Below are 26,689 nucleotides of genomic sequence, written 5' to 3'. Positions count from 1 at the left end.
GCAACTTTGGATGTACAGCTCCTATTTATACTCCCTCCCACCCAAATCCAGTCTCCCATCCTTTTTATCTTAATAGAATTGTTACTTTGGCGTGTGATTTTATTTCCCCGAACAAAGACTCTATTTCCCAGCCTTCCTTGCACTTATTTGACTAAGTTCTGGCTACAGAGATGTGAATAGAAATGATGTATGCAGTTTCTGCTCTTAAAGGGATTCATTTCTTCTCCACCTCTCTCAGACCTGCTTCCTGGGTTATGGGTGTGCTGCTGAGCCCTCTTGTGAATGAGGATGATTTTGGATGGTAGAGCAAGGAGACACTAGGGGAGTAGCTCCCTGGGGTGTCGATGCACGTAGTAGGTGCTGGGGAAAGATCCACAGGGATCTTTCTTATTTAGGCTGCTGTTATTTGGAGTCTTCATTTCAGCAGCCAAATCTATAATTAGCACAAATTGATAGGAACCTCTACTCAGATACCTAATAGAAGGGATAACACGAAGAGGTATAAATTAATTTTTTCAGTATTTACTTGGTCTAAGGGAAAAAAATATCCCAATTTTAGTTTTCTGCCATGTCACCCCCGTCTGATATTTTGAAAGGAAGCATTATTTGTGAGCCAATTGTCAATGCAGACTCTCCCTAATGATATCAGAACAAGCAAGACTGGGGCTGGATCTGTATGTGAGCAGAAGGCTTGGTGGGAAAAGAAGTTGAGGGGAGAGAGCTATTTGCTCCTTCTTGAGTGAAGTAGACAACAGGATTCAAACCTGGGCTGGTTGGCTCCAAAGCCCGTCTCTTATTCGACACTAATTAAGAGAATTCTGTGAGAGGTGCAGCATCTCTGGAATCTAGGGTGGTTTCTGCAAATTAGATTCCCCTGGGCTTGGTGGTATTGGGCGCCGGGTTGACTTTGGCATGTTTGCTCGTTGACAACAAAGGGTTTAGTCTAATAATTTTATCTAGTGTGCAAATTGGGATTTGTCTATTATCTCCCTGATTCTGTAGGAGAGAGGTGATCTTTGGAGCTTGACTGACTTCTTGTGGCAAAGAGCAAAATATAACGCAAAAAGCCCAGGCTGACAGGAAGGTCAATGAGACAGCCTGGCGGGGTAGGGGCTCGGTGACCATGGGTTCAAATCTCAGCTTTTGGGAAAATCACTTAACCTGTCTGCTTTCAGTTTCTTTACTTAGGGATTGGAGATAGTTTTTGTCATGTTCCTAACCCATAGTAGGTGCTCTCATAGCTACTACAGAGTCAGCACTTTGTGCTTATTTATGTGGGGCCTGGTCTAGTTCTTCTGCTCCAGGACATAATAATTGATTTTCAGAATCATATAATTCCCTGCAGCTTCCAAGCATGATTTTGTGGGTCATGACAATGAGCAATGATTAATGAATACAGCAAACTCTGGCACCAAAGGTTGGAAAACTGGCCAAAGGGCAATTCTCCACTTCTGGCCAAGAGGACTAAATGGAGACCCTTTGGTTAAGCCCACTTAAGCCCACCTGTCTGGATCAGCTGCTGGCGGAAGTCTCCTCACTGACAGCTGTCAGTTGCATGGGTTATCCCTGCTTTGAAAATTCAAGGCTAATAAGTCCTTGGAGGAAGGCTGGAGACTGGGACACAATCCTGGTGCTGGCAGCAGGGCTGGACCGAAACAGTTCATTCATTACCTCATTCATTGAAAAGTTTGAAAACCAAAGGCTCTGCCTCTGGCGAATTAATGTTGGTATTCCAAAGCCCGTTTTTCTCTGGACTCTTGCCTATGTGTTGTGACCCAGGCATGCTATGTACTTATTTGAACAAGGATATATAGGAGACAAAAAAAGGATGAATAGGTAGAGCAAAAAACTTTTTAACAACTGCTTCATGATTTATAAAATAAATATGATGCCATGCCATTAAGGGATTCTTCCCAGGAAAACACTGCTATTGTACAAAGAAACATCTTGTTAAAAAAGATTGAAAAGTTCACCTGCACTTCTAAAACTGTTGAGTATAACAGTGAGAAAAAAGATACTCATCCCACTGCCATTGAGAAACAGTTTCTAGAGGTTTTCCCTAAGTTGGCCATATGCTGGTAAATAGAATGAATGTTTTACCATCTGATGTTTTTCACTTAATCTTCCATTCATTTTGATGGAATAATATGTGTAATACAATTCATACATTAAATATAGTGAATACATAATAACCATTATTAACACGAACTTCATTTCTCTTGTTTGGCTTTTCTCAATCTTCAGTTCTTTTGAGAGTTCATAATTGGCCATATTCACCTTTCTCTCTTCTTAATTCAGTGATTTTTAGGCTTCTTAAATAAGCTGTAGCTTATCTAGGCAGTGAAGAGTTTTCTTCCATAATACCCAGAGCACCAGGGTATAGCGTTTAACCTAGAAGGAGGAACCAGCTCTGCCTTCAGGCTGCATTTGTTGGGAAAGGATTCAGACAAGAAGTGATGCTTGAACTCAGTCTTAAAGGAGGTACTTTCCAAGTAAAAAAAAAAGGAAAGGAAATCCAGGTAGAGTATGGGGTAAGAAAAAGTACGGAGGAAAATGCAGGCTGTTGTGGTGCATGGTGGGTGAGGGCAGGTGGAGTTGCAGCTAGGAGAAAGGTGGGAGGTGTGTCTGGGACCTGGTCACCAAGGGCCGTATGGCCCCTGCATGGATGTCCTGCAGGTAAGTCACACCCTTTGGAAGATTGTACACTGTACGTAAGGGGCAGGATGCACTTGGATTTAGGGATGTAAGAATGAGGAACCTCATCAGATTTGAATTTTTGAAAAGGACTGTGACAGTAAAGTGAGCAACAGCCAAGTCTTCAAATTAGCCTCCATTGGCTCATTTCTCAAGTAACGACTGTAGGTTTGCACCAAGATTAGAAGAGATAATGTATGTGAAAGTAGTAAATATGTTTAAACTAATATTGCTGTGTGAGTCATTAAATGAGTTCACTGCTTTTTAAATAGAGATCAGGTTTGTAATGAGGCAGAATACACATACTTGGTATTGGTACGTGATAGCTTTCCACTTCCTTAAACATGTTTTTTTTTTTAATGGGAGTAGCTCTTATTATTTGTCATCTGCTTTAGCTTAAATTCTAACTACTACAAATTTGGAAGGATAGGGGGAGAGTTGATGAACATTATCAAAGAAGGAAGAAAAACATTTCCTCTGGTTGAGCACTGATTCTTTCAAGAGCCATTAAAAAAAATGGTTTCCATCAGTCCAGAGCACGTAGCAAGTCAGATGCCTGAAAACCTCATCATATTTACCAAAACTCTCCTTCCAAAAGAGTATCAGTAGTGAGTGGGTGAATAGAAACTTGGTGTGTAAATAGATAAACACACAAAGGAATACATGAGGCATCTTGTAAATATGTGATTCATGTAGTTTTATTCAGTGATCTATTAAGAAAGACCCTGGTAGTTGAAGAAAATCAGGATGTTTTCAAAGCTCAATTCTGAACCCTTGGTGATGATGTGACCCAGCAAATCACATCACCTCCTTGACCTCCTCCTTTCTCTATAAAATGGGGAGTATAGTAAGTCCTACTTCATAGGGCTGCTGGGAGGCTTACCTGAGATCATGTGACTGAAGTCCTCCCTACTGTGCCTGACAGAAATCATAAGCACTTGATAAGTTATTATCTGGGCTGGGAAAGGTACCTGAATCTCAGTTGTGGGCACTAGCACTATTCTTTTCTGACAATGGCATCAGACACTTAATTTTAAGTTGCTTCAGAACATAAGCCTTGAAAAAATAGGGAGAGGATAATAGAGGATTGAGTATAGTCTGTAAAAGGTTTTGAGCCTGAAGAGCTACCAGAGTCCAGTGCCTGCTCTGTGTCGCAGGGCGCACATGATAGTTGGTCCTGCCAGCCTGACCAGGCCACGTGGACAGGATGGAAGGGCAACAAGGTGCTGAGGAGATGGCCGTTCCTGAGCTGCAGAGACGGCCCAAATGTTGACCAGGAGCAAGACAACACAGTCCACACAGCTGCAAGTATAAAAGTCAAACTCTGTCTTTATTCTTTTACCGGTGTATTTGGAATGGGTAGCAGCACTGCCTGGGGAGCTTGGGAGGGGAGGAGAAGGAATCCGTTGGGTGGAAATCTTACCTTTACGCATTGGTTATATCTAGTGCCTATTTTTAGCACAGTTCATGTTAGACTTTTCCATGGCAAATCAAGGAGTAAAAGACAGGCTCAGAAGAAAGGTTCTTTGCAAGAGTTCAACAAAGTGGCCAAAAGTTTATTCTTGCATTTTGTCATGCATATGCCTTGGAATTATGTTTTTTTAGAACCTGACTTAAGTAAACAAATTTTCCAGGTAGCACGTAGCTGTCCTCATCTTTCTAGCACCTCTGCCTTTGGCTGATGTGACACCATCCTTCCCTGACAGTCAGTATCATCTCTGGTATGGGTCTAATACCTCACCCATAAAACAGGGCCTTCTAGGTAGCCAGATTCAAGTGCTCCACTTTTCCCAACAGATGCCTCTCCACCAACCATTGGCTCCACCAAAATGAAGAAGACGCACATCCTGAGTTAAACTCTGGGCCTGCCAGGCATACGGCAAGGGTGTCAGTTGGTGATGGGCTTGACGCACAGCCCACCTGACTGAGCCATGGATATGCTCAGGCTTGACCTACATTGGCAAAATCTGTAAGGGCATTTCTAGACATTTCACATGATTGGCTCCTCTGAGGAAATGATGCATTAAAAATATATATGTACACATACATATTTAATTATTTTAAAAAACCACAACTAAAAAAATTCTTTGCCATTGGGTAAAATTAAATCTGACAAACCCTATGAGTTTTTATTAGTACCATATTGTTTTCTTTGGCTCCATTTAATTGGTAAAATGATTAAAAAAGGAAAAAAATTGTAAAAAGGCAAGTATTTTGTATAAAAATACAGTTTTAAAAGCTCTTTAAGTATATTTCATATTATTAAGAGTTGGCCTATATATCTCTATGTCTGCATATTTTTCCTACATTTGGGATTTTAGAAATGTAAGGTACTGTTTACACAGTATATGTTGAAGTTCTTCCTAAGGCTTGATAACCAATGATAATCTTTTTATGATTGGAGCATTCCATACTTTGGAAGATATGATTTGCATAACTGTACAGTTACTGACTGAAAAATCTATGTGATTCAGTCCATTTGCATACTGAAAATCAATGTGTCGTACTAGAGGAACATATTAGTTCCAAAGTCCTTGAGTAATGGCAGATGGTGAGGAACAATAGCTGTCAATTTTTTCAGTAATTAATTTTCAGTGCTTTTTTTCAATCTGGTAAGCAGGTGATGCAATCAGAAGGAAGTATCCTTTGCCTTTGAGAATTGTCCAAAAATCTGCTCATGTTATTACATCACAATCCATTATAATGAAGATGATAGAACTAAAAGAGAGGAAAAAGGATGGTGTTAGTTTTTTTTTTTAAAGAATCATGTTAATGTACAATAAAAAAAAGAACATGATTTTTTATAGGAAAGATTCCAAAATACATCATTCAATAATATTTATTTTTTCAAAGAAATGCCTAGAAGTTCTTATTCAGATTAAGTAAAAGGTAAATTTCATTTTGAAGGAGAATTGAACTCCTAGTTGGGACTAGGCTTCATTCTGGGAAGCCTAGTCCCAACTCAAACCCCAAATGACCAAACAAGGCAAACAAATGACAAATCTGGGTAACTTGTCACTCTACTGTAATTTCTTGTTCAGATATTTGTGTTCTTCCACTGCAACTGACCATGCTGGGAGGTCCTCATGGGTCTCGAGACCTTTATCACCTGGACTGGGGCCTGGTACACTAGAGGTATTTAATATGTGTGTGTCAAGTGGACAGATAGGTAATTTGTGCCCAATTCACTATCAAAAGTAATTTGAGCAAAATATACTTGAGGTTTCTGTTTACCACCAACTTAAAAAATTGAGATATAATTGACATATGACATTACATTACTTTCAGGTGCACAAAACAATAATTTGATATTTGTAAATACTGCTGACCCTTGAACCACATAGGGGTGCTGATCCCCCATGTAGTCAAAAATCCACATGTAACTTTGACTACCCCAAAACTTCATCTATCCCTCTGTATCTGTGGGTGATTTGGTTCTAGGACTCCCTGTGGATACCAAAATCCATGGATGCTGAGGTCCCTATTATAAAATGGTGTGAAACAATGTACACCTGCTTACTGTATACTTGAAGTTTGCCAAGAGGGTAAAACTTAAGTTTTCACATCATAAAGAAACGGCAAATGGTAACTATGTGAAGTGATAGGTATGCTAATTAGCTTGATTGTGATGATTATTTCCCAATATATATGTATATCAGAACACCACGTCATACACCTTAAATATATGTAATTTTTATTTGTTAATTATACCTTGATACATCTACAAAAATTTTTAAAGGAATAAAATAATATACTAGAGAAGAAATAATTAAGTAAATAAAGATAACTTGCTCTTCTGTTATTATAAAATGTTTTTTTCTTATGATGAGAACTTTGAAGTTTTTTCTTTTAGCAACTTTCAAATATATAATGCAGTGTTGTCAACTATAGTCATCAGGCTCTACATTACATCCCTATGACTTACTTATTTTATAGCTGGAAGTTTATACCTTTTGACTCCCTTCACCCATTTTGCCTACCTCCCACCCTTGCCCCTGGCAAATACCTGTTTCTTCTCTGTATCTAAGGGTTCCAGTTGTTTTTAGATTCCACATATGAGATCATACCATATTTGTCTTTCCCTGTCTGATTTGTTTCACCTAGCATAATACCTTTAAGGTCCATTCATGTTGTCACAGATAGCAAGATTTTCCTTCCCTTTTATGGCTGAATAATATCTCGTTGTGTATATACCACATTTTCTTTATTCACTCAGCCATCGGTGGATGCTTAGGCTGCTTCCATGTCTTGGCTGTTATAAATAGTACTGCAATGTGGGGGTGCATGTATCTTTTTGAGTTAGTGTTTCATTTTATTTAGATAAATACACAGAAGTGGTATTGTTGGATCAGATGGCTGTTCTATTTTTAATTTCTTGAGGAAACTGCTTACTGCTTTCCATAGTGACTGAAATAATTTATAGTCTCCCAACAGTGCACAGAGGTTCCCTTTTGTCCGCACAATCACCAACACTTGTTATTTTTTTCTTTTTATGATGACCATTCAAACAGGTGTGATGTATTATTGTGGTTTTGATTTGCATTTTCCTGATGATTACTGATGTTGAGCATCTTTTAATGCCTTTGTTGTCCATCTGTATGTCTTTGGGAAAGTATGTATTCAGATCATTTGCCCATTTTTAAATTGGATTTTTTTACTAGAATTGATGAGTCCTTTATATATATTTGGATATTAGCCTCCTACAACATGATCTATGGTTTGTGAAATTTTCTCCTATTCAGTAGGTTGTATTTTCATTTTGTTGATTGTTTCCTTTGCTATGTGGAAGCTTTTTAGTTTGATATAGTCCCCCTTGTTTATTTTTACTTTTGTTGCCTTTTCTTTTGGTAAACAATCCATAAAGTTTTATTGCCAAGACAGATGTTAAGGTGTCAGGAGCTTATTGTCTGTTTTCTTCTGGGAGTTTTATGGTTTCAGGTCTTATATTCAAGTCTTTAAGCCATTTTGAGTTAATTTTTGTATATGCTATAAGACAGTTTTATTCTCTTGCATATGCCTATCCACTTTTCTGCACCATTTATTGAGGAGGTGGTCCTTTCCCCATTGTATATTCTTGGCTTTTTTGTCATAAATTCATTGGCCATATACAAATGGGTGTTTATTTGGGTTCTCTCTTCTGTTCCATTGATCTATAGTGTGTTTTTATGCCAACACCATGCTGTTTTGATTACTGTAGCCTTGTAATATAGCTTGAAATCAGGATGTGTGATGCCTCCAGCCTTTTCCTTCTTTCACAATACTGCTTTGGCTACTTAGGATCTTTTTTGTTTCATACAAATTTTGGGATTGTTTGTTGTATTTCTGTGAAAGTTGCCACTGTACTAAATTTGTACTTGCTTTGGATTATACAGACATTTTAACAATATTAATTCTTCCAATCCACGAGCATGGGATATCTTGCCATTTATTTGTGTATTCTTCAATTTCTTTCATCAGTGTCTTATAGTTTTCAGTGTACAGGTCTTTTACTTTTTTGGTTAAATTTATTCCTAGGTGTTTTATTCTTTCTGATGTAATTGTAAATGAGATTATTTTCCTAATTTCTTTCTCATAGTTTGTTGTAGTGTGTAGAAACAAAATAGATTTTTGTTTGTTAATTTTACATTTTACAAATTTACTGAATTAATTTATTAGTTCTAACAATTTGGGGTGGAGTCTTTAGGGTTTTCTTTATAAAATATTATGTCACCTGCAAATAGTGACACTTATACTGCTTCACTTCTGATTTGGATGCTTTTCTTTCCTAATTGCAGTGGCTAGGGCAATGGAAATTTTACTCCAATACTGTGTTGAATAAAAGTGGAAAGAGTTGGGATTCTTGTCTTGTTCCTGATTTTAAAGAAAAAGAATTAAGCTTTTCACCATTGCATATGATGTTAATTGTGGGCTTGTCATATATGGCTTTTATTATTTGAAGGTATGTTCCCTATATATAGGAAAGTATGCACTCTGTTAAGATTTTTCTAAAACATAAACAAATGTTGAATTTTGTCAAATGTTTTTTCTTCATCTATGAAGGGGGACCCCCCCAATGGAGTTGTTTTCTGGAGGGTGGGCCTTTTGTAGTACAGGCTTTGCTTGTTAGGTGAGTGTTCTAGGAACCCACCTGTATCAGTGTACCAGCTGGCATTCTAGTGAGAAGCTCAGTTCAGCTTCAGTGAATTTTTTTTTGTGAAGATTCTTTCAGTGCTTTTGCCGATTTCATGATGGGTGATTTGCGAGTGCACCTGCCCACACTGCACTGAGTGTTCTGCAGTTTTTCACCAAAAATGGCATGAGCTCCATGCCCCACCCTCCCTATTCATCCAGTCTTGCCCCGAGCAACTTTTTTTTGTTTGTTTCCCAGGTGAAAAAAAAATCCTCAAAGGGAAACATTTTGCCGATGTGCAAGAGGTAAAACAAAAAATGGCATAAACATTAAAGGCATCAAAACTGATGAGTTCAAAAACTGTTCTGAGCAGTGGAAAAAATCTCTCAAGGTATACTGCATCAAATGGAGAGTACTTTGAATGTGACTGAAGTTTAAACTTGTATGAATAAATACACAATTTTTGTAAGTATATCCTGTTTTTTGGGGTTCCCCCTCATATTGAGATGATCATATAATTTTTTCTTGTTTTATTTAATTTATTTTTTATTTTTAAATATTTTATTTATTTATTTTTAGAGTGAGGGGAAGGGAAGGAGAAAGAGTTGGGAGAGAAACATCAATGTGTGGTTGCCTCTCATGTGTCCCCCACTGGGGACCTGGCCTGAAACCCAGGCATGTTCCCTGATTGGGAATCGAACCAGTGACCCTTTGCTTCACAGGCCTGTGCTCAATCCACTGAGCTACATTAGCCAGGGCTATTTTATTTTTTAACCACTTTAAAAATATATTTTATTGATTATACGATTACAGTTGTCCCATTTCTTCCCTTTATTCCCCTCCACCTGTATACCCCCTCCCACCCACATCCCTGTGCCCTTAGTTCATGTCCATGAGTTGTGCATATAAGTTCTTTGGCGTCTACATTTCCTATACTATTCTTAACCTCCCCGTTTATTTTCTGTCTACCATTAGTGCTACTTATTTCCCCTTTCTTCCCCCTCCCCCACTGATAACCCTCTGTGTCATTTCCATATTTATGATTCTGTTCCTATTCTATTTGTTTGCTTAGTTTGTTTTTATTTTTCTTTTTAGGTTGAGTTGTTGATAGTTGTGTTTGTTGTCATTTTAACTGTTCATATTTTTGATATTCTTTTTCTTAGATAAGTCCCTTTAACATTTCATATAATAAGGGCTTGGTGGTGATCATGAACTCCTTTAACTTTGTCTTACCTGGGAAGCACTTTATCTGCCCTTCCATTCTAAATGATGGCTTTGCTGGATAGAGTAATCTTGGATGTAGGTCCTTGCCTTTCATGACTTGGAATACTTCTTTCCAGCCCCTTCTTGCTTGTAGAGTTTCTTTTGAGAAATCAGCTAACAGTCTAATGGGAACTCCTTTGTAGGTAACTGTCTCCTTTTCTCTTGCTGCTTTTAAGATTCTCTCCTTATCTTTAACCTTGGGTAATGTAATTACGATGTGCCTTGGTGTGTTCCTCCTTGGGTCCAACTTCCTTGGGACTCTCTGGGATTACTGGACTTCCTACAAGTCTATTTCCTTTGCCAGATTGGGGAAGTTCTCCTTCATTGTGTTTTCAAATAAGTTTTCAATTTCTTGCTTTTCCTCTTCTCTTTCTGGCACTCCTATAATTCAGATGTTGGAACATTTAAAGTTGTCCCGGAGGTTCCTAAGCCTCTCTTCTCATTTTTTTTTTTTGAATTCTTGTTTCTTCATTCTGACATGGTTTACTGTTTATTTCTTCCTTTGGCTCCAAACAATTGATTTGAGTCCTGGTTTCCTTCCCTTCACTGTTGGTTCCCTGTACATTTTCCTTTATTTCACTTTTCATAGCCTTCACTTTTTCCTCTATTTTGCGACCAATTCTGTGAGCATCCTGATTACCAGTGTTTTGAACTGTGCATCTGATAGGTTGGTTATCTCTTCATCACTTAGTTGTATTTTTTCTGGAGCTTTGATCTGTTCTTTCATTTGGGCCATTTTTTTTTTGTCTTGGTGCCCCATCACACAGTAAGGGGCAGAGCCATAGGTATTCACCAGGGTGGGACAACCCACTTTGCTGCACTGTGGTGCTATATGTGGGGGAAGGGTCTGAGAGGGAACAATGCCACTTGTTCAGCTCTCTGTCAGCCTTCAGTCACTTCCACTATCCACAAGCAAAGTAGGCCCTGCTGGTGTTGATTCCCAGGTGGGTGGGCTTGTATACGTTCTAGGGCTCTGTGGGTCTTTTCAGTGAACTTTCCTGTGAGACTGTGAGTTTCTCCTGCAACCTCAACCCCCACAGATTTTTTCAGTCAGAGGTTTTGAAGTTTTATTTCCCCACACTAGACCCCTGGGTTGTGTGGTCTGTCTTGCTCCCCACTTGTTCCTCCTGGTTTACCTGCACACACATGTGAGACTTCCTGCTCCACTAGCCCCCACCTTGCTGCAAGTCCTGTCCACCTGGCTGCTTGTCTCTGCCCCTCCCACCTGTTTGGATGAATGTTTCTTTAACTCTTTGGTTGTCAGATTTCCATACAGTTAAATTTTCTGTCAGTTCTGGTTGTTTTTTAATTTTTTTGATTTCCTTACTTTGGTTGTGCAAGGAAACACTGTGTGTTTACCTATGCCTCCATCTTGGATGGAAGTCTAGGTGATCATATAATTTTTATCCTTTATTTTGTTAATGTAGTATATCACACTGAGTGATTTGCACATATTAAATCATCCTTATATCCATGGAATAAATCTCAGTTTATTGTAGTATATAATCCTTTTTTAATTTATTGTTGAATTTGGTTTGCTAGTACTTTGTTGAGGGTTTTTGTATCTATATTCATCAGAGATATGGGGCTGTAATTTTATTGTGTCTTTGGCTCACTTTGGTATCAGGATAATGCTGGCCTCATAAAATCTGCTTGGAAGTGTTTCTTCCTCTTCTATTTTTTTTGGAAGAGTTTGAGAAGGACTGGTTTTAATTCTTCTTTAAATGTCTGATGGAATTTATCACTGAAGTCATCTGCTTTTGTTTATAGGAAGGTTTTTGATTACTGATTCACTGTCCTTAGTAGTAATTGATCTGTTCAGATTTTCTATTCTTCATAATTCAGTTTTGGTAGGTTGTATATTTCTAGGAATTTATTTCTTCTAGGTTGTCCAATTTTTTGGTATATAACTGTGTTCATAGTAGTCTCTTATGATCCTTTTTATTTCTCTGGTATCAGTTGTAATGTCCCCTCTTTCACTTATTCTATTTTTTTTAAGCTAAAGCACTTTTTAAAAAAGATTTTATTTATCTATCTTTTGAGAGGAAGGGAAGGAAAGAGGGAGAGAAATATCTATGGTTGCCTCTCATACATCCCCTGTTGGGAACTGGCCTGCAACCCAGGCATGTGCCCTGACTGGGAATCAAACTGGGATCCTTTGGTTTGCAGGCCTGTGCTCACTTATCCTACTTTAAAACCATTGCCTGAGGATGTGTTTTATTGGTTTTAAGAGAGAGGAAGGGAGAGACAGAAATATCTGGTGACCTCCCATATGTGCCTTCACCAAGGATCAAACCTGCAATCTAGGTATGTGCCCTGAGCGGGAATTGAATCCCCAATTTTTTTGGTGTATGGAATGATGCTCCAACCAACTGGGCCACCCAGCCAGGGCCCCTCTTTTATTTATTTATTTAAGGACATCTTTTTTTTTCTTGGTGAGTCTAGCTAAAGGTTTGTCATTAAAAAAATATTTTTAAATACCAGTTCTTTGTTTCATCTATCTTTTCTATTGTTTTTCTTAGTCTGTATCTTATTTATTTCTGCTCTTATCTTTGTTATTTCCTTATTTCTACTAATTTGGGACTCCGTTTGCTCTTTTTTCTCTAGTTCCTGAAAATGTAGATAGAGTTAGGTTGTTTATTTGGCATTTTTTGTGTTTCTTTCTTTTTAATTTATTTTTTAAATATATTTTATTGATTGTTATTACAACCATCCCAATTTTTCCCCCTTTGCCCCTCTACCCAGTACCTCCATTCTCTTCCACAATCCTCCCCTTAATTCATGTCCATGGGTCATGCATATAACTTCTTTGGCTTCTCCATTTACTATACTATTCTTAACATCCCTCTGTTTATTTTGTACCTACCCATATGTTTCTTAATCTCTACACCTTTTCTCCCATTCACCCCCTTCCACCTCCCAGGTGATAGGGAACATGTTTCTTTAACTCTTTGGTTGTCGGGATTTCCATACAGTTTGATTTTCTGTATGGAAACTGATCCATGTGATCTCCATATCTATGATTCTGTTCCTGTTCTGGTTGTTTGTTTAGTTTGTTCTTTTTAAAAAATATTCAGTTGTTAATAGTTGTGAGTTTGTTGCCAGTTTAATGTTCATAGTTTTGATCTTCTTTTTCTTAAGTAAGTCCCTTTAACATTTCATATAGTAAAGGCTTGGTAATGATAAACTCTTTTAGCTTTACCTTGTCTGGAAAGCACTTTATCTGCCATTTCATTCTAAATTATAGCTTTGCTGGAAAAAGTAATCTAGGTTGTAGGTCCTTGCTTTTCATCACTTTGAATACTTCTTGCCAGCCCCTTCTTGCCTACAAAGTTTTTTTTGAGGAATCAGCTGACAGTCTTATGGGAAATCCTTTGTAGGTAACTCTCTGCTTTTCTCTTGCTGCTTTTACGATTCTCTCTTTATCTTTAACCTTTGGCATTTTAATTATGAGGTGTCTTGTGGCGCTCTTTGGGTTCAAATTGTTTGGGATTGTTTGTGCATTCTCTGAGTGCACATATGTGTCTATTTCCTTCACCAAAGTAGAGAGTTTTCTTTCATTATTTTTTCAAATAAGTTTTCAATTCCTTGTTCTTCCTCTTTTCCTTCTGGCATCCCTATGATGTGGATGTTGGTGTATTTGGAGATGTTCCAGAAGCACTTAATTCTGGTCCTAGTTTTTTGGAATTCTTTCTCTTCTTGCTATTCTGGTTGAATGCTTATTTCTTCCTTATGTTCCAAATTGTTGATTTGAATTCTGGCTTCACCCCCTCTACTGTTGACTCCCTGTAGATTTATCTTTATTTTACTTAGTGTAACCTTAATATCTTCCTGGGTATTTATTTTATTCCCATATTCAATGAGTTCTTTGAGCATCCTGATCACCTGTGTTTTGAACTCTGCATCTGATAGGTTATCTCCATTTCACTTAGTTCTTTTTCTGGGGTTTTGTTCTGTTCTTTCCTTTGGGCCATATTTCTTTGTCTCCTCAATTTGGCAGCCTCCCTGTGTTTGTTTCTGTGTATTAGGAGGAGCTGCTTTGACTCTTTGTCTTACTACCATGGCTTTAGAATGTGGCTTTTTTAAAAAAAGATTTTATTTACATATTTTTAGAGAGAGGGGAAGGGAGGGAGAGAGTTACAGAAACATCAATGTGTGGCTGCCTTCCACATGGCCTCCACCGGGGACCTGGCCTGCAACCCAGGCATGTGCTCTGGCTGGGAATTGAACTGGCAACCCCCCAGTTCACAGCCCATGCTCAATCCACTGAGCCACACCAGCCAGGGCAAGAATGTGGCTTCTTTAAATCTTTGGTTATTGGACTTCCACACAGCTTAATTTTCTGATAGTTTTGGGTGTTATTTGTTTTGAGGTCCAGTTGTTATTCTTTGTGTGGTTGACAAGGAGGCAAAGCGTGTTTACTTATGCCTCCGTCTTGACTGGAAGTGTATTTTTTTGTAATTTTTTCCATTATCATTTATTCCCCTTATAGCTCCTCCCCAACTTGTTCCTTGATGTAGGCATTTGTCACAATGAAATTCCCTCTTAAAACTGGTTTTGCTGAATGTCGTAAGTTTTGGTATGCTGCATTTCCATTTTTATTTGTCTCAAAGTATATTTTTATTTCACTTTTGCTTTCTTCTTTGATCCATAGGTTGTTAAGTAGCATGCTGTTTAAACTCCACATATTTGTGAATTTTCCAGTTTTCTTCTTATAATTCATTTCTAGTTTCTCATAATTGTGGTCAGAAGAGATGCTTGATATGAGTTTAGCCTTCTTAAATTTATTAAGACTGTTTTGTGGCCTAACAAATGATATATATCCTGGACAGTGTTCCATGTATACTTGAGAAGAATGTGTATTTTGTTGTTTTTGGATGAAATATTAAGTATCTGTTAAGTCTCTCTGATCTAATGTGTTGTTTAAGGCCAATGTTTCCTTATTAGTTATCTGTCTGGATGATCTACCCACTAAAGTTGTCTACTATTATGGTATTGCTATCTATTTTTCTCTTTAGTTTGGTTAATATTTGCTTTACATATTTAGATGCTTCTATGCTAGGTACACATTTATAAATATCATAACCTCTTGTTGGATTGGGTCCTTTATCATTATGTAATGCCTTGTCTCTTATTACAGTTTTTGTTTTAAACACTATTCTGTCTGATATAAATATATATACCCCAGCTTTCTTTTGGTTTTCATTTGCATGGAATATCTTTTTCCATCTGTGTGTGTTCTTCACTGAAATGAATCTCTTCTAGGCAATATATAAATTGTATTTACATCTATCCAGCCACTATATGTCTTTTGACTGGAGAAGTTAATCCATTTACACTTAAAGTAATTATTGAGAAGTATGTACTGATTGCCATTTGTTAATTGTTTTCTGGTGGTTTTGCAGTTCCTCTGCTCCTTTCTACTTCTCTTGCTTCCTTTGTGATTTGATGATTTTCATCACTGGTGTGCTTAGATTTCTTTCTCTTTATTATCTGTGTATCTAGTATAGGTTTTGGCTTTGTGCTTACTATATGGCTTACACATAACTTATAACAGTCTGTTTTAAGTTAACAACAACTTAAGTTTGATCACATTCTAAAGCTCTACATTTTACTCTTCCCCTATCACTTTTGTTTTTGATGTCACAGTGATCATCTTTTGCTCTCGTGTAAACCTTAACAAATTATCAGTTACAGTTATTTTTACTACCTTTGTCTTTCAGTCTTCATAACAGCTTTATAAGTGATTAATCCCACATCTTTACAAAATGAGATTATTCTGAATTTTACTATATATTTACCTTTATCAGTGAAATTTATACTTTCATATTTCCCTGTAACTAATTAGCACCCTTTCTTTTCAGCTTAAAGAAGTTCCTTTAACATTTTTTGTGAGACTAGTCTAGTGATAATGAAATCCTTTAGCTTTTGCTTCTCTAAAAAATTTAAATCTTATTCCCATCCTGAAGGACAACTTTTGGAATTCCCTTATTTGGAATTCTCTGGGTTTCCTGGATTTGGATGTCTGTTTTCTTTCCTAGGTTATGGACATTTTCAACCACTATTTCTTCAAATAAGTTTCTGTCCCTTTGTCTCATTTTCCCTTCTGAGAACTCTATAATATGAATGTTGGTCCACTGGTCTCATAAGTCTGTTAAGCTGTCTTCATTTTTTTAATTCTGTTTTTCCTTTTTGCTGATTGAATAGGTGAGTTCCACTGCTCTCTTCTTGACTTCACTGAGCCTTTCCTCTGCTTCATCTAGTATACTGTTGAATTCCACTAGTTTATTTTTCATTGCAGTTATTGTATTCTTCAGCTCTGTGACTTCTTTTGGGGACTTTCTTACATTTTCTATTTCTTTGATGAAGTTCCCAGTACATTCATTCATCCATTCTTCTCCCAAGTTTGGTGAGCATCTTTATCAGGTAAATTATCTCCATTTCATTAAGGCATTTTTCAAGTTTTATCTTGTTCTTTTGTTTGAAACACATTTTTCTTTGTTTATTTACTTTGATTTTCTATATTGGTTTCTATGCATTAGATAAAAGACCACCTTTGTCAGTCTTGAGGGAGCAGCATTGTATAGGAGATGAAACTTATCACTGAACCTTGCCCTAGCTCTTGGTTGTCTCCCAAATTCTTGTCATTGTCCAAGAAGCCTGTTTTATAATTAGTCACCCCCAGTAGTGGAGGCAGTTTGAAGACCTGTCAGTGTCCCAAAGGGGAGGACTTCACTCAGCACCCAGATGCAGACTGATTAGAGTCCACATCCTTAGGCAGCAGCTTTTAAAATATGCAAATATATACAGTATGGTATAATGTGCAAATATATATGGTACCACAAGTGAAGCCCCACTGGCCCCCAGGGCTGGGTGACCCAGAAGAGTCTCCTGAGAGGTTGTCACAAAGATCAGGGCACCAAATGAATGTACAAGTTCCTTTTTGGGAGATGCTGATGACCTGGAGTGAGGCAGAGGGGTTGTGAAAAGGTTGTGTCCGCCGGCCTCAGTAGTCCCCTTGGTGTGCTCTAAACCAGATGCTGGTCTCTCATGCCAAAGCTCCAGAACAAGCAACTAGGTCTCTTTCACAGAAGGACTGGGGGGTGTAGTTCATTCTGCTGTGTGTGCTATACTCTAGGGGTGGGTGGTAGCTGGCCAAGAACTGTTTCTATTATAGCCCCATTAGACTCAGGAATGCAAGCTCTCCTGGCCATGAGAACCAGGTGGTCTAGGGATGTCCCCTGGGAAGCATCTGCAAAAAACTGAGGTACCCTTTAGAAAGATACTGGCACTCAGCAACATGGCAGAAGGAGAGTGCAAAAATAGTGCCTGCCCTCCAAGGTCTCCTACCAACTTTTTTTTAGATAGACTTAATAAGATATAATTTACATATTATTTAAAGTATACAATTGAAGTGGTTTTTTATAATATTCACAATGTTCCTGACTGGTGTGGCTCAGTGGATTGAGCACCAACTTGCAAACCAAAGGGCCGCCGGTTTGATTCCCAGTCAGGGCACAGGCCTGGGTTGCAGGCCAATTCCCCAGTAGGGGGCATGTGAGAGGCAACCACACATTGATGTTTCTCTTTCTCTCTTTCACCCTCCCTTCTCCTGTCTGAAAAGAAATAAAATCTTTAAAAAATTCATAAAGTTGTACAATTTAAGACTAATCATATTTTAGAACATTTTCATTACCCCTAAAAGAATACCTATTAGCATTCACTCCTTCTCCCTACAAACTCTTACCTCTAGTTCTGATGAAGCAAACTGAGAGCCCACATTCTAAAGAAGTTCATGTATAAATGAAGCTTATGATAAGTATCTTTTGAAACAAAAAAAATCTCTAAAAGCCTCTTTGGCTTATTAACTTATAAGGGCACTGAGTATATCCCTCTATTATTTAGCACAACATCCAGCCCATAGTAAATGCTCAATAAATACACAGGGAATTAAATGCTTGGCTACTGGAATTGTCTGTGTTTGGAAGTCTATGAAAAAGATACAACATTGGTGCTATATGTTAATAATTGAGCGACAATATTACAACCCAAGCCAGTTAGTCTAACATTTACTCAGCACTTCCTATACATTAAGCACATTTATTATTGTGTCCTCACAACAACCTCATTGAGAGGATGCCATTATTTTTCCCCTGAGGTTGATAACCTGCCCACACAGTAAGTGGCAGAAGCAGGACCGGATTCAGAGTCATCTCACCCTTTTACAGGATAGAAGCTCTGTAGTTCCCTCTTAAATCCCCTTTATTGCTTACCTGTCTCCCTGTCTTTTTCGCATATGAAGTTATTGAGGTCTTCACACTGGAAATCGTTCCACTGCCCAGCATAAATCAGCCCAGCACAGTCTTCTCCTGGCCCTTGGCCATAGCCCCAGTTATCTGGCTGTCCAGCTTTCCAATTTCTTTTAACAAAACAGAAATTGAGTGTTACTTTCAAAGTCAGGTAGAAGTTGTCTTTATCCCAGAGCAGTGGGGAAACAGAAAAAACAAAACTGAAGCACGTCATTTGTCCTAGAATGAAAATACATTGTTTAAAAGTCCGTGCATCTGCTAGGATTATATCCTAAGAATCCTAAAACATCAATTTCAAAGAACCTATGCACCACAATGTTCATAGCAGCACAATTTACAATAGCCAAGAGTTGGAAGCAACCTAGGTGCCTGTCAGTAAATGAGTGGATCAAAAAATTGTGGTACATATACACAATGGAATTCTATGCAGCAGAGAGAAAGAAGGAGCTCCTACCCTTTGCAACGACATGGATGGAACTGGAAAGCATTATGCTGAGTGAAATAGGCCAGGTGTTGAAAGACAAATACCATAGGATCTCACCTTTAACAGGAAGCTAAACAACAAAACAAACAAGCAAGCAGAATAAAAAGCACTGAAATAGAGAAGAAGCGGACAGTGACCAGAGGGGAGAGGGAAGGGAATTTAAGGGGGAAAAAGTGGAGGGATTTGGAGGAACAAATATGAAGGACACAGGGACGAGAACTAAGTGGGGTGGAAATGGGAGGGAGGTGGGGAGCATGGGGCGGGGGGGGGGGCTGGGATGGGAGAAATAGACAAAAAACTGTACTCGAAAAATAACTAAATAAAAAAAATTTTAAAAATCTGTGCATACTCTTATTCAGAATAATAATTAACTATTTTGCAGAATACAGTGTACCTTATCTTATTGTGCTTTGTTTTATTATGCTTCACAGGAGGTTTTTTTTTTATTTTACAAATTGATGGCAAGACTCTTCACCAGCAAAAAGATTATGACTTGCTTTATTGTGTGCTCTAGATATGAGGTCTGCCTATAATGTGTTTACAGGATCTTCCCACTAGGTTTTCTTGGTCACAATGAAATCAACTCATTGAGCTGCTTCATCACAATGCTAAGAGGGTAACTCCTTCTTCAACACAGTGAGATGGACAAAAATGTTCTAGTGTGTATGGCAATGCTGACTTCTGGGCATGTGTGTAAATATTTGTGTGTGAATTTATATGCACTCTGTGGATATGATACATGCACACACTCTTGTGAGAATCCAGAGAGGAATCTTTGTGTATTTCCATACCTTGTTGCTGTAAGAAGTGAAAAAGTCAGGCAGAGAAAGTGAGAGACTCTCCATATACAAGAACCTATAATTATAAACACTTGGTTATGGTTGTCTGGTTAAGTTGTAGATGGCTGATTGTTTTAGAAAGAAATAGTAATTTAATCTTACTAACAATGACTCATACATTTCACGCCTTTTTTGGAAGACGGATTCTTAAAAACAAGTTTTATTTAGGATGAGTTCACTTGGGCTTGATGCCGCCGCTCAAATCAGCACTTTGCCAGGGTTTGCTGTTCTTGATTCTGTTTCCATGCAATAAGTTAGACATGCTTCCAAGACTCAAAACTGGAAAGTAAATTTTCTCTAAGAAGCAGGGCTTGCACAGAAGCCTGTGGTTACCTGAGAGGACAAGCTTGTCTTATGTGGAGGATCTGAAAGAACATCTGGAGCAGGAGGCATTTCCCATAAACTATGACATTATTCCAGCAGCCATAGTGTGGCCTAAAACCACCCAAGGATAAGAGCCCAATTGTCCTAGTCTATTGACAAGAAAACCAATAAAACCAGAGGACCGTGGGAAAGGACATTTGAAATTTACAGTTAAAGGGGATCTTTAAAAAAGAATGAGTGACCTTATTTAAATAAGACTAGTGATAAAAAGGTAATTTAGGTGAAACTGTCAACTGAGGAGAGTAAAAATGGGATGACAGGAGGAAGAGTTAAAAATAGTACTTCATTCACACCTTCACACAACAGACATCAGCAGGGCATCTACTCTGGGTCAGGGATAGTTCAGGGTGATGGCAGCACAGCAGTGTGGTGAACAGACAGCCCGGCCCTCTCACAGAACTCACATACCGGGCAAGAAAAACTGAATGAAAAATCCCAGATTGCCACAGTCATGCCAGAGAGATGAAGTTGGAAGGAAAAACAGTTTACCTTCACATGGATGCTTTTCTGTGCATTTCTGTCTACCTTGCCCCTCTGAACCCCTCTGGAAATGTCAATGATGCCAGAGTAGTTTGCTTTTGTGGATGTATATTTTGTTTATTTGTGCCAGTAATGTAAGGGGGCTCAATTCCAATTTTGTTAATCAAATTTGAGACCTGTGATTCTTAAATGTATAATGATGGGACATTCAATATTTTTTATTTCTCAGTGAATTGGGAAATTGTATAAATATGATTTCTGATAGAAGACCTGCATAATATTTATACTTTGCATTTCCTTGTCATTTTTAGTAAATAAAAGGGATTTATAGACCAGACAAAAAGATAACTGATATCACAGGTAATTTCTTCTGTTTTTTAAGATTTTATTTATTTATTTTTAGAGGGGAAGGGAAGGAGAGAGGGAGAGAAATATCAATGTATAGTTGCCTCTCTTGTATCCCCTGCTGGGAACTGGCGTGCAACCCAGGCATGTGCCCTGACTGGGAATCAAACTGCGATCATCTGGTTTGCAGGCCCGCGCTCAATCCACTGAGCTACACCAGCCAGGGCTCACAAGTAATTTCTTATCACAATTTTCCATTTGTTTTCCCAGGTCATTAAATTCTTCACCTACAGGACTCAAGGCATTTCCTTCAGGACAAAAAGTAGAATGCAGTTCTGTGGAGGTGAGCAGTGTGAGTGAGGAGGGCCCCGTGTGAGTGGGTGCTGGAGTCCTGACCGAGGCTCCAGCCTCGGGGGAATCTGTCCTGTAGACTGAGTACCCAGAGTCTCAAAGCATCTCTTTGGAAAAGCTAAAATCACATGGAGTGATTTGTTGAAACCCTCTCAGTCTACATGTTTGTAATAAAACAGAACAGAACATGTTAGATAAACAGAATGCATGTATTTGGAGATAAAACACAGCTTAAGTAGAACAAGTTCATTCATTCATGGATAGATTTTGGGAAAAGAATGGCAGAGACCTAGGCTGAAAATCCCTGAATCTCATATTATAATACACACATCACAGAAGTGGTTGGGTAGCAACACACCCATATTATAAGTATACCAGGGTCCTGGGAAGCACTTGGATTCAATGTTCCAGTGAGCTGGAAACACATAAGCACATCGGCTTGTGGATGTGACCCCCCCCCCCCAACAGTCACCCCTTCCCAGGGATCCTGGCTGATCCTAATGGAGACAGAACACATCTGACTCTTGGGATTCCCCTCTTCCAATCTCTCAATTTAGTAACTTTCTCACTGACCACAAGCTTGACTGAGGCTTCATGGCCAAAAAACTTCTGCTGGTAAGAGCCTGACCTCAAACCAGGAAAATCTTACTAGTGAGAAGCACTTTTTTGCTGTAGAATTCTCTTCCACTCTAGAGGTCTGTCCAGTGGAAGACTGCACTCTCTCGCGGCCCACGCCAGTGCCCCTCTGACAGCAACATGAAGCATGGACTACTGAGTGAGGTGACACTGAGGAGTTCCTTCTGGTCCCCACCATTCTGTCTCTCTACTCTAAAAATCACGGTATATATTACACTGAACAGTCTGTGTGGATGGAAAGGCTACCCATGTTTTCTCTTTGTGATGCAGAGGTGAGAACCGTTACTCATAGATCGACAGCATACTCCCACCAAGTGATGTGCTGTGCAGGGGACCAAGAAGTGGGCAAGAATAAAGCAGATTCACTGTGTTTTGGGAAACCCTCAGGAAGAATATCACATCTCTGGTGATCTACAGTGGCCAACTGCAAGCCAAGTGGGCAGGCAAGGCCTTAAAATGCTACCTCACAGTTCTGCTCTGACCAAGTGGGCAGAGTCTACACACCCCACCCATGTCTGATTCCCCTGTGCTAACAGATCACCTCTGTTAACAGTGACAACCTCTGTCAAATGATGGACCTGCATTTATTCCATCAAGAGTAGAAAGATTAGCTTTGACATGCCCCTGGCTCACTGATTCTCTCTGGCTGGTCTGTCTTCTGTTCCACTGCTTTCCATTCTTTATTGTTTCCTTCCTTCTACTTACTATGGGGTTAATTTGTTCTTCTTTTATGCTTGGCTAGCAGAACTTTAGATTGTTGATTTTCAACTTAAATTTTTTTCTTTCATTTTTTTCATAGCTATTATTTACTGGTTATATACAATGACTCACTTAAACATAAAAACATATTTTGCTTGATTGCTTCAAGTGCACCAAGATTCTTTCTTAACCCTTTCTCCTCTGAGGGCCTTATATTCTCTCGACTTTGATGAGAGACTGTATCTCTGTCATTCTTTAATTTGGCTAATTGCATTCTGAATTGCTCAGTGAGAGCACTAGAGTTTCGTATCATATAACCATTAAGTTGTTGTTAAAATTCTACCTCCATGTTATTTCTAATATTTATTTATATTCTTTTATAAGTATATTTTGATTATGCTATTACAGTTGTCCAAATTTTTTCCCTCTTTATTCCCCTCCACCTTTCATCCCCCACCTGCCAGCATCCTCTCTGCACCTTAGTTCATGTCCATGGGTCATACATGTAAGTTCTTTGGCTTCTCTGTTTCCTATACTATTCTTAACCTTCCCCCATCTATCTTATGCCTACCAATTATGCTTCTTATTCCCTGTACCTTTCCCCCTCCATTCTTCCCCTCCCCACTGAAACCCCTCCATTTGTCTGATTCTGTTCTTGTTCTGGTTGTTTGCTTAGTTTTAGTTTTAGTTTTTTAGGCTCAGTTGTTGATAGTTGTTAGTTTGTTGTCAAATTACTGTTTATAGTTTTTGATCTTATATTTCTTAGATAAGTCCCTTTAACATTTCATATAACAAGGGCTTGGTAATGATGAACTCCCTTAACTTGACCTTATCTGGGAAGCACTTTCTCTGCCTTTCCATTCTAAATAAAAGCTTTGCTGGGTAGAGCAATCTTGGATGTAGGTCCTTGCCTTTCATGACTTGGAGTTCTTCTTTCCAGCCCCTTCTTGCCTGCAAGGTCTCTTTTGAGAAATCAGATGACAGTCTGATGGGAACTCCTTGGTAGGTAACTGTCTCCTTATCTCTTCCTGCTTCGAAGATTCTCTCCTTCTTTTTGATCTTGGGTAATGTAATTATGATGTGCCTTGGTGTGTTCCTCTTTGGGTCCAACTTCTTTGGGACTCTCTGAGCTTCCTGGACTGACTGGAAGTCTATTTCCTTTGCCAGACTGGGGAATTTTTCCTTCGCTATTTTTTCAAATAAGTTTTCAATTTCTTGCTTTTCCTCTTCTTCTTCTGGTACCCCTATGATTTGGATATTGGAACATTTAAAGTTGTCCTGGAGGTTTGTAAGACTCTCCTCATTTTTATGGATTCTTATTTCTTCATTCCATTCCAGTTGGATGTTTATTTCTCCCTTTTGTCCCAAATCATTGATTTGAGTCTCTGTTTCTTTCCTTTCACTGTTTGTTTCCTATATATTTTGCTTTATTCACTTTGGGTAACCTTCATTTTCTCCTTCATTTTGTGATTGGGCTCAATCCATTCTGTGAGCATCCTGATTATAAGTGTTTCAAACTCTGCATCTAATAGGTTGTCTATCTCTTCATTGTTTAGCTCTTTTCCTGGAGTTTTGATCTGTTCTTTCATTTGGGCCACATTTCCTTGTTTTATACCTGTTACATTGTGAGGGGTGGTATTCACTGGGTGGGGAGGGGCCAATCCACTCAGCTGCCCATCTCCTGTCTCTGTCCCTCCTACTGGTCTGGATGAATGTTTCTTTAACTCCTTGGTTGTCTGAGTTCCATTCAATTTAATTTTCTGGAATTTCTGGCTGTTTATTGTTTTTAAATTGGTTATTATCCTTCTTTTGGTTGTGCGAGGAAGCATAGTGTTTCTACCTACACAAGGTTCCATCTTGGCCGGAAACTAAAATTTTCTTAAAGTGTTGTAAAGCTATAAATGCTCTCTAAACACTGTTTTAGCTGCATCCCAAGAAACCTTGTATGTTGTGTTTTCATTTTGTTTGAAACATTTGAAATTTTCCTTTGTGATTTTTTTTTCCTCTGGCCCATGGGTTATTTAGACATGTGTTCTTTGATTTCTAAATATTTGTGGATTTTCCAGGGTTTTTTTTTTTTTTGTTCTTGATTTCTAATTTAATTTTGTTTTGGTCAGAGAATATACTCTGTATAATTCCATTGCTTTTAAATGTATCGAGACTTGCCCTAACTGGTGTAACTCAGTGGGTTGGGCATCATCCTGCAAACCAAAAGATCTCAGGTTCGATTCCCACTCAGGGCACATGCCTGGATTGCAGGCTGGTCCCTGGTTGGGGTTTTGTGAGAGACAACCAATTGATATCTCTCTGTGACATCAATGTTTCTCCTTCTCTTTCTCCCTCTCTTCCCTTTCTTCTAAAAAACAAGTAAATAAAAGCTTAAAAAATAAATTTATTAAGACTAACTTGTTAGAGGGCCCAGTGAATAGTTTATCTTGGTGAATGTACCATAAGCATTTGAAAAGAGTATATATTTGTAATTGTTGGATGAAATGTTCCATAATGTGCGTGAAGTCAATTTAAGTGGCAGTGCTTACTATCCCTTCTGGTTTTTCTCCTTGTCCTACAGTTACTGAGAGACGAATGTTGAAATCTCTTTTGAAGCCCTGTTCTTTCCTGTGTCGACATTTGGGGTTGATACATATGTGGTCCTGGAAATCAGATTTTCTTATATAAGTGGAAGAACACTGCCTCTCACTCATATTGTTACCCACACACTCTGGAAAGGATCCTCCAGGCCAGCAGGGAGGCTGGCTCACAGTGGCTGCCCCAGGACAACTCACTGAATGTTACCACAGGGCTGGGGCCCAGTGGATCCCAATCTCCAGTCAGAGGGCTGGTGCTGGCCTCAGTGAAGTTTTCACAGGTCTGTGGTGAAAGGAGAAAAATAAGGACTGTGTGTGTGTGTATGTGTGTGTGTGTGTGTGTGTATGATGGTCAGCTGTCATTTCTTGAAAAGAATTGCAGGTTTTATCTTTGTTTTTTTTTTAACAGGGATCAGTGTTTTTAAAGATTTTTTAAAAATTTATTTATCTTTAGAGGGAAAGGGAAGAAGAGAGGGAGAGGAACATCAATGTATGGTTGCCTCTCGTGCATCCCCCGCTGAGAACTGGCCTGCAACCCAGGCATGTGCCCTGACTGGGAATTGAACCGCGATCCTTTGGTTCACAGGCCCATGCTCAATCCACTGAGCTACACCAGCCTGGACTTATCTTTGTTTTTTATAGTGCTGAGGTTTGTTGATAGGTGATTTTAAAAACTCATGTCCATAACTGTCAAATACAATCTTGGCAATGTTATGTCAGCCCTCCAGTTTTTCTCTGGGAATTATGTTGGTTTGCGGACCTGAAGCATTGAAGACCCTGTCTCAGACCCTGTTCTGAGACATCGCACATGGTTTCCCATGCCATCCTTTTCCCCAGCTGCTGGCCCTAAGAGTCAGTGAGTTGGGTCATATGCTTTACTGGAAATAAACCTTAGTCCAGATCTGTGTGTGCCCTCAGCCTTTGGCATTTATTCCATGTGACTATTGCTTTCTATTTATTTCAGCACTGTCTTTCCTCAATCAGATATCAGCATAAAACATGGATAGTTTACAAGAGGCAGAGGAGACAGCCTTTTCCCCTTGTCTATTTCCTCTTTAACAGTAATGACAAAACCCTGAAACAATTTCAAAAGGGCTTATGAGTGTGAGTGTGTGTAGAAAGAGTAAAAAGGAATCTGTGGCAGGGGAAAGGGAAGGTGAGGAACCAGTGCTTGGAGGCCGCAGAAGCAAAGAGGAGGAGGGTGTAGGTGAGTCTGAACAGACAGGAGTATCTGGGGAGACTCACACTGGTGGGAGACCGAGAGCTGACACCCAGGCCCTATCCCAGGGCCTGGCAGAAAACATGCTTCTTTACAAACTTACTATGATATCTGAGGGACTGTGTGAGGCATCTCCATCAGGACACTGATATATAAATGCTAAGTAGTAGTATTCTGTAATTACTGACTAGTATGAAAATAGTTAGGATTATGACAATATTAGCTTTAATAATATCAATACTAGCAGGTGACATTTCCTAAGCACTTCCCATGGGCCAAGTACTAAATGCTT

The 26,689-nt window shown here is 38.8% G+C and overlaps 1 protein-coding gene and 1 long non-coding RNA gene across 5 annotated transcripts in view; one reads left to right on the top strand and one right to left on the bottom strand.

Annotated features, from left to right (window-relative positions):
* The window catches only part of LOC119057688 (uncharacterized), a 33,751-nt gene extending 9,163 nt beyond the window's left edge, over positions 1 to 24,588 (top strand). The window contains exons 3-5 of one of the 2 annotated variants that reach the window (XR_008391414.1): positions 21,178 to 21,250; positions 21,954 to 22,038; positions 22,165 to 24,588. This is a non-coding gene — a long non-coding RNA (uncharacterized LOC119057688). Of the gene's footprint in view, positions 1 to 21,177; positions 21,251 to 21,953 lie in introns of both variants that reach the window. The other variant, XR_008391413.1, reaches the window with a different exon arrangement.
* The window catches only part of COLEC12 (collectin subfamily member 12), a 233,281-nt gene continuing 210,597 nt past the window's right edge, over positions 4,006 to 26,689 (bottom strand). For all 3 annotated transcript variants that reach the window (XM_053664309.1, XM_053664310.1, XM_053664311.1), the window contains 2 exons: positions 18,340 to 18,485; positions 4,006 to 5,412 (listed from right to left, as the gene is read on the bottom strand). In XM_053664309.1, coding sequence (XP_053520284.1) covers positions 5,393 to 5,412; positions 18,340 to 18,485 — 166 coding nt within the window. In that variant the 3' untranslated portion in view covers positions 4,006 to 5,392. The remainder of the gene's footprint in view (positions 5,413 to 18,339; positions 18,486 to 26,689) is intronic.

Source organism: Artibeus jamaicensis, unplaced genomic scaffold (genome assembly GCF_021234435.1).
Source record: "Artibeus jamaicensis isolate MK-2021 breed Jamaican fruit bat unplaced genomic scaffold, CSHL_Jam_final contig_354, whole genome shotgun sequence".
Lineage (NCBI taxonomy): Eukaryota > Metazoa > Chordata > Mammalia > Chiroptera > Phyllostomidae > Artibeus > Artibeus jamaicensis.
The sequence above is the reverse complement of the archived record's forward strand: the minus strand, read 5'-3'. Positions and strand labels throughout refer to the sequence as shown.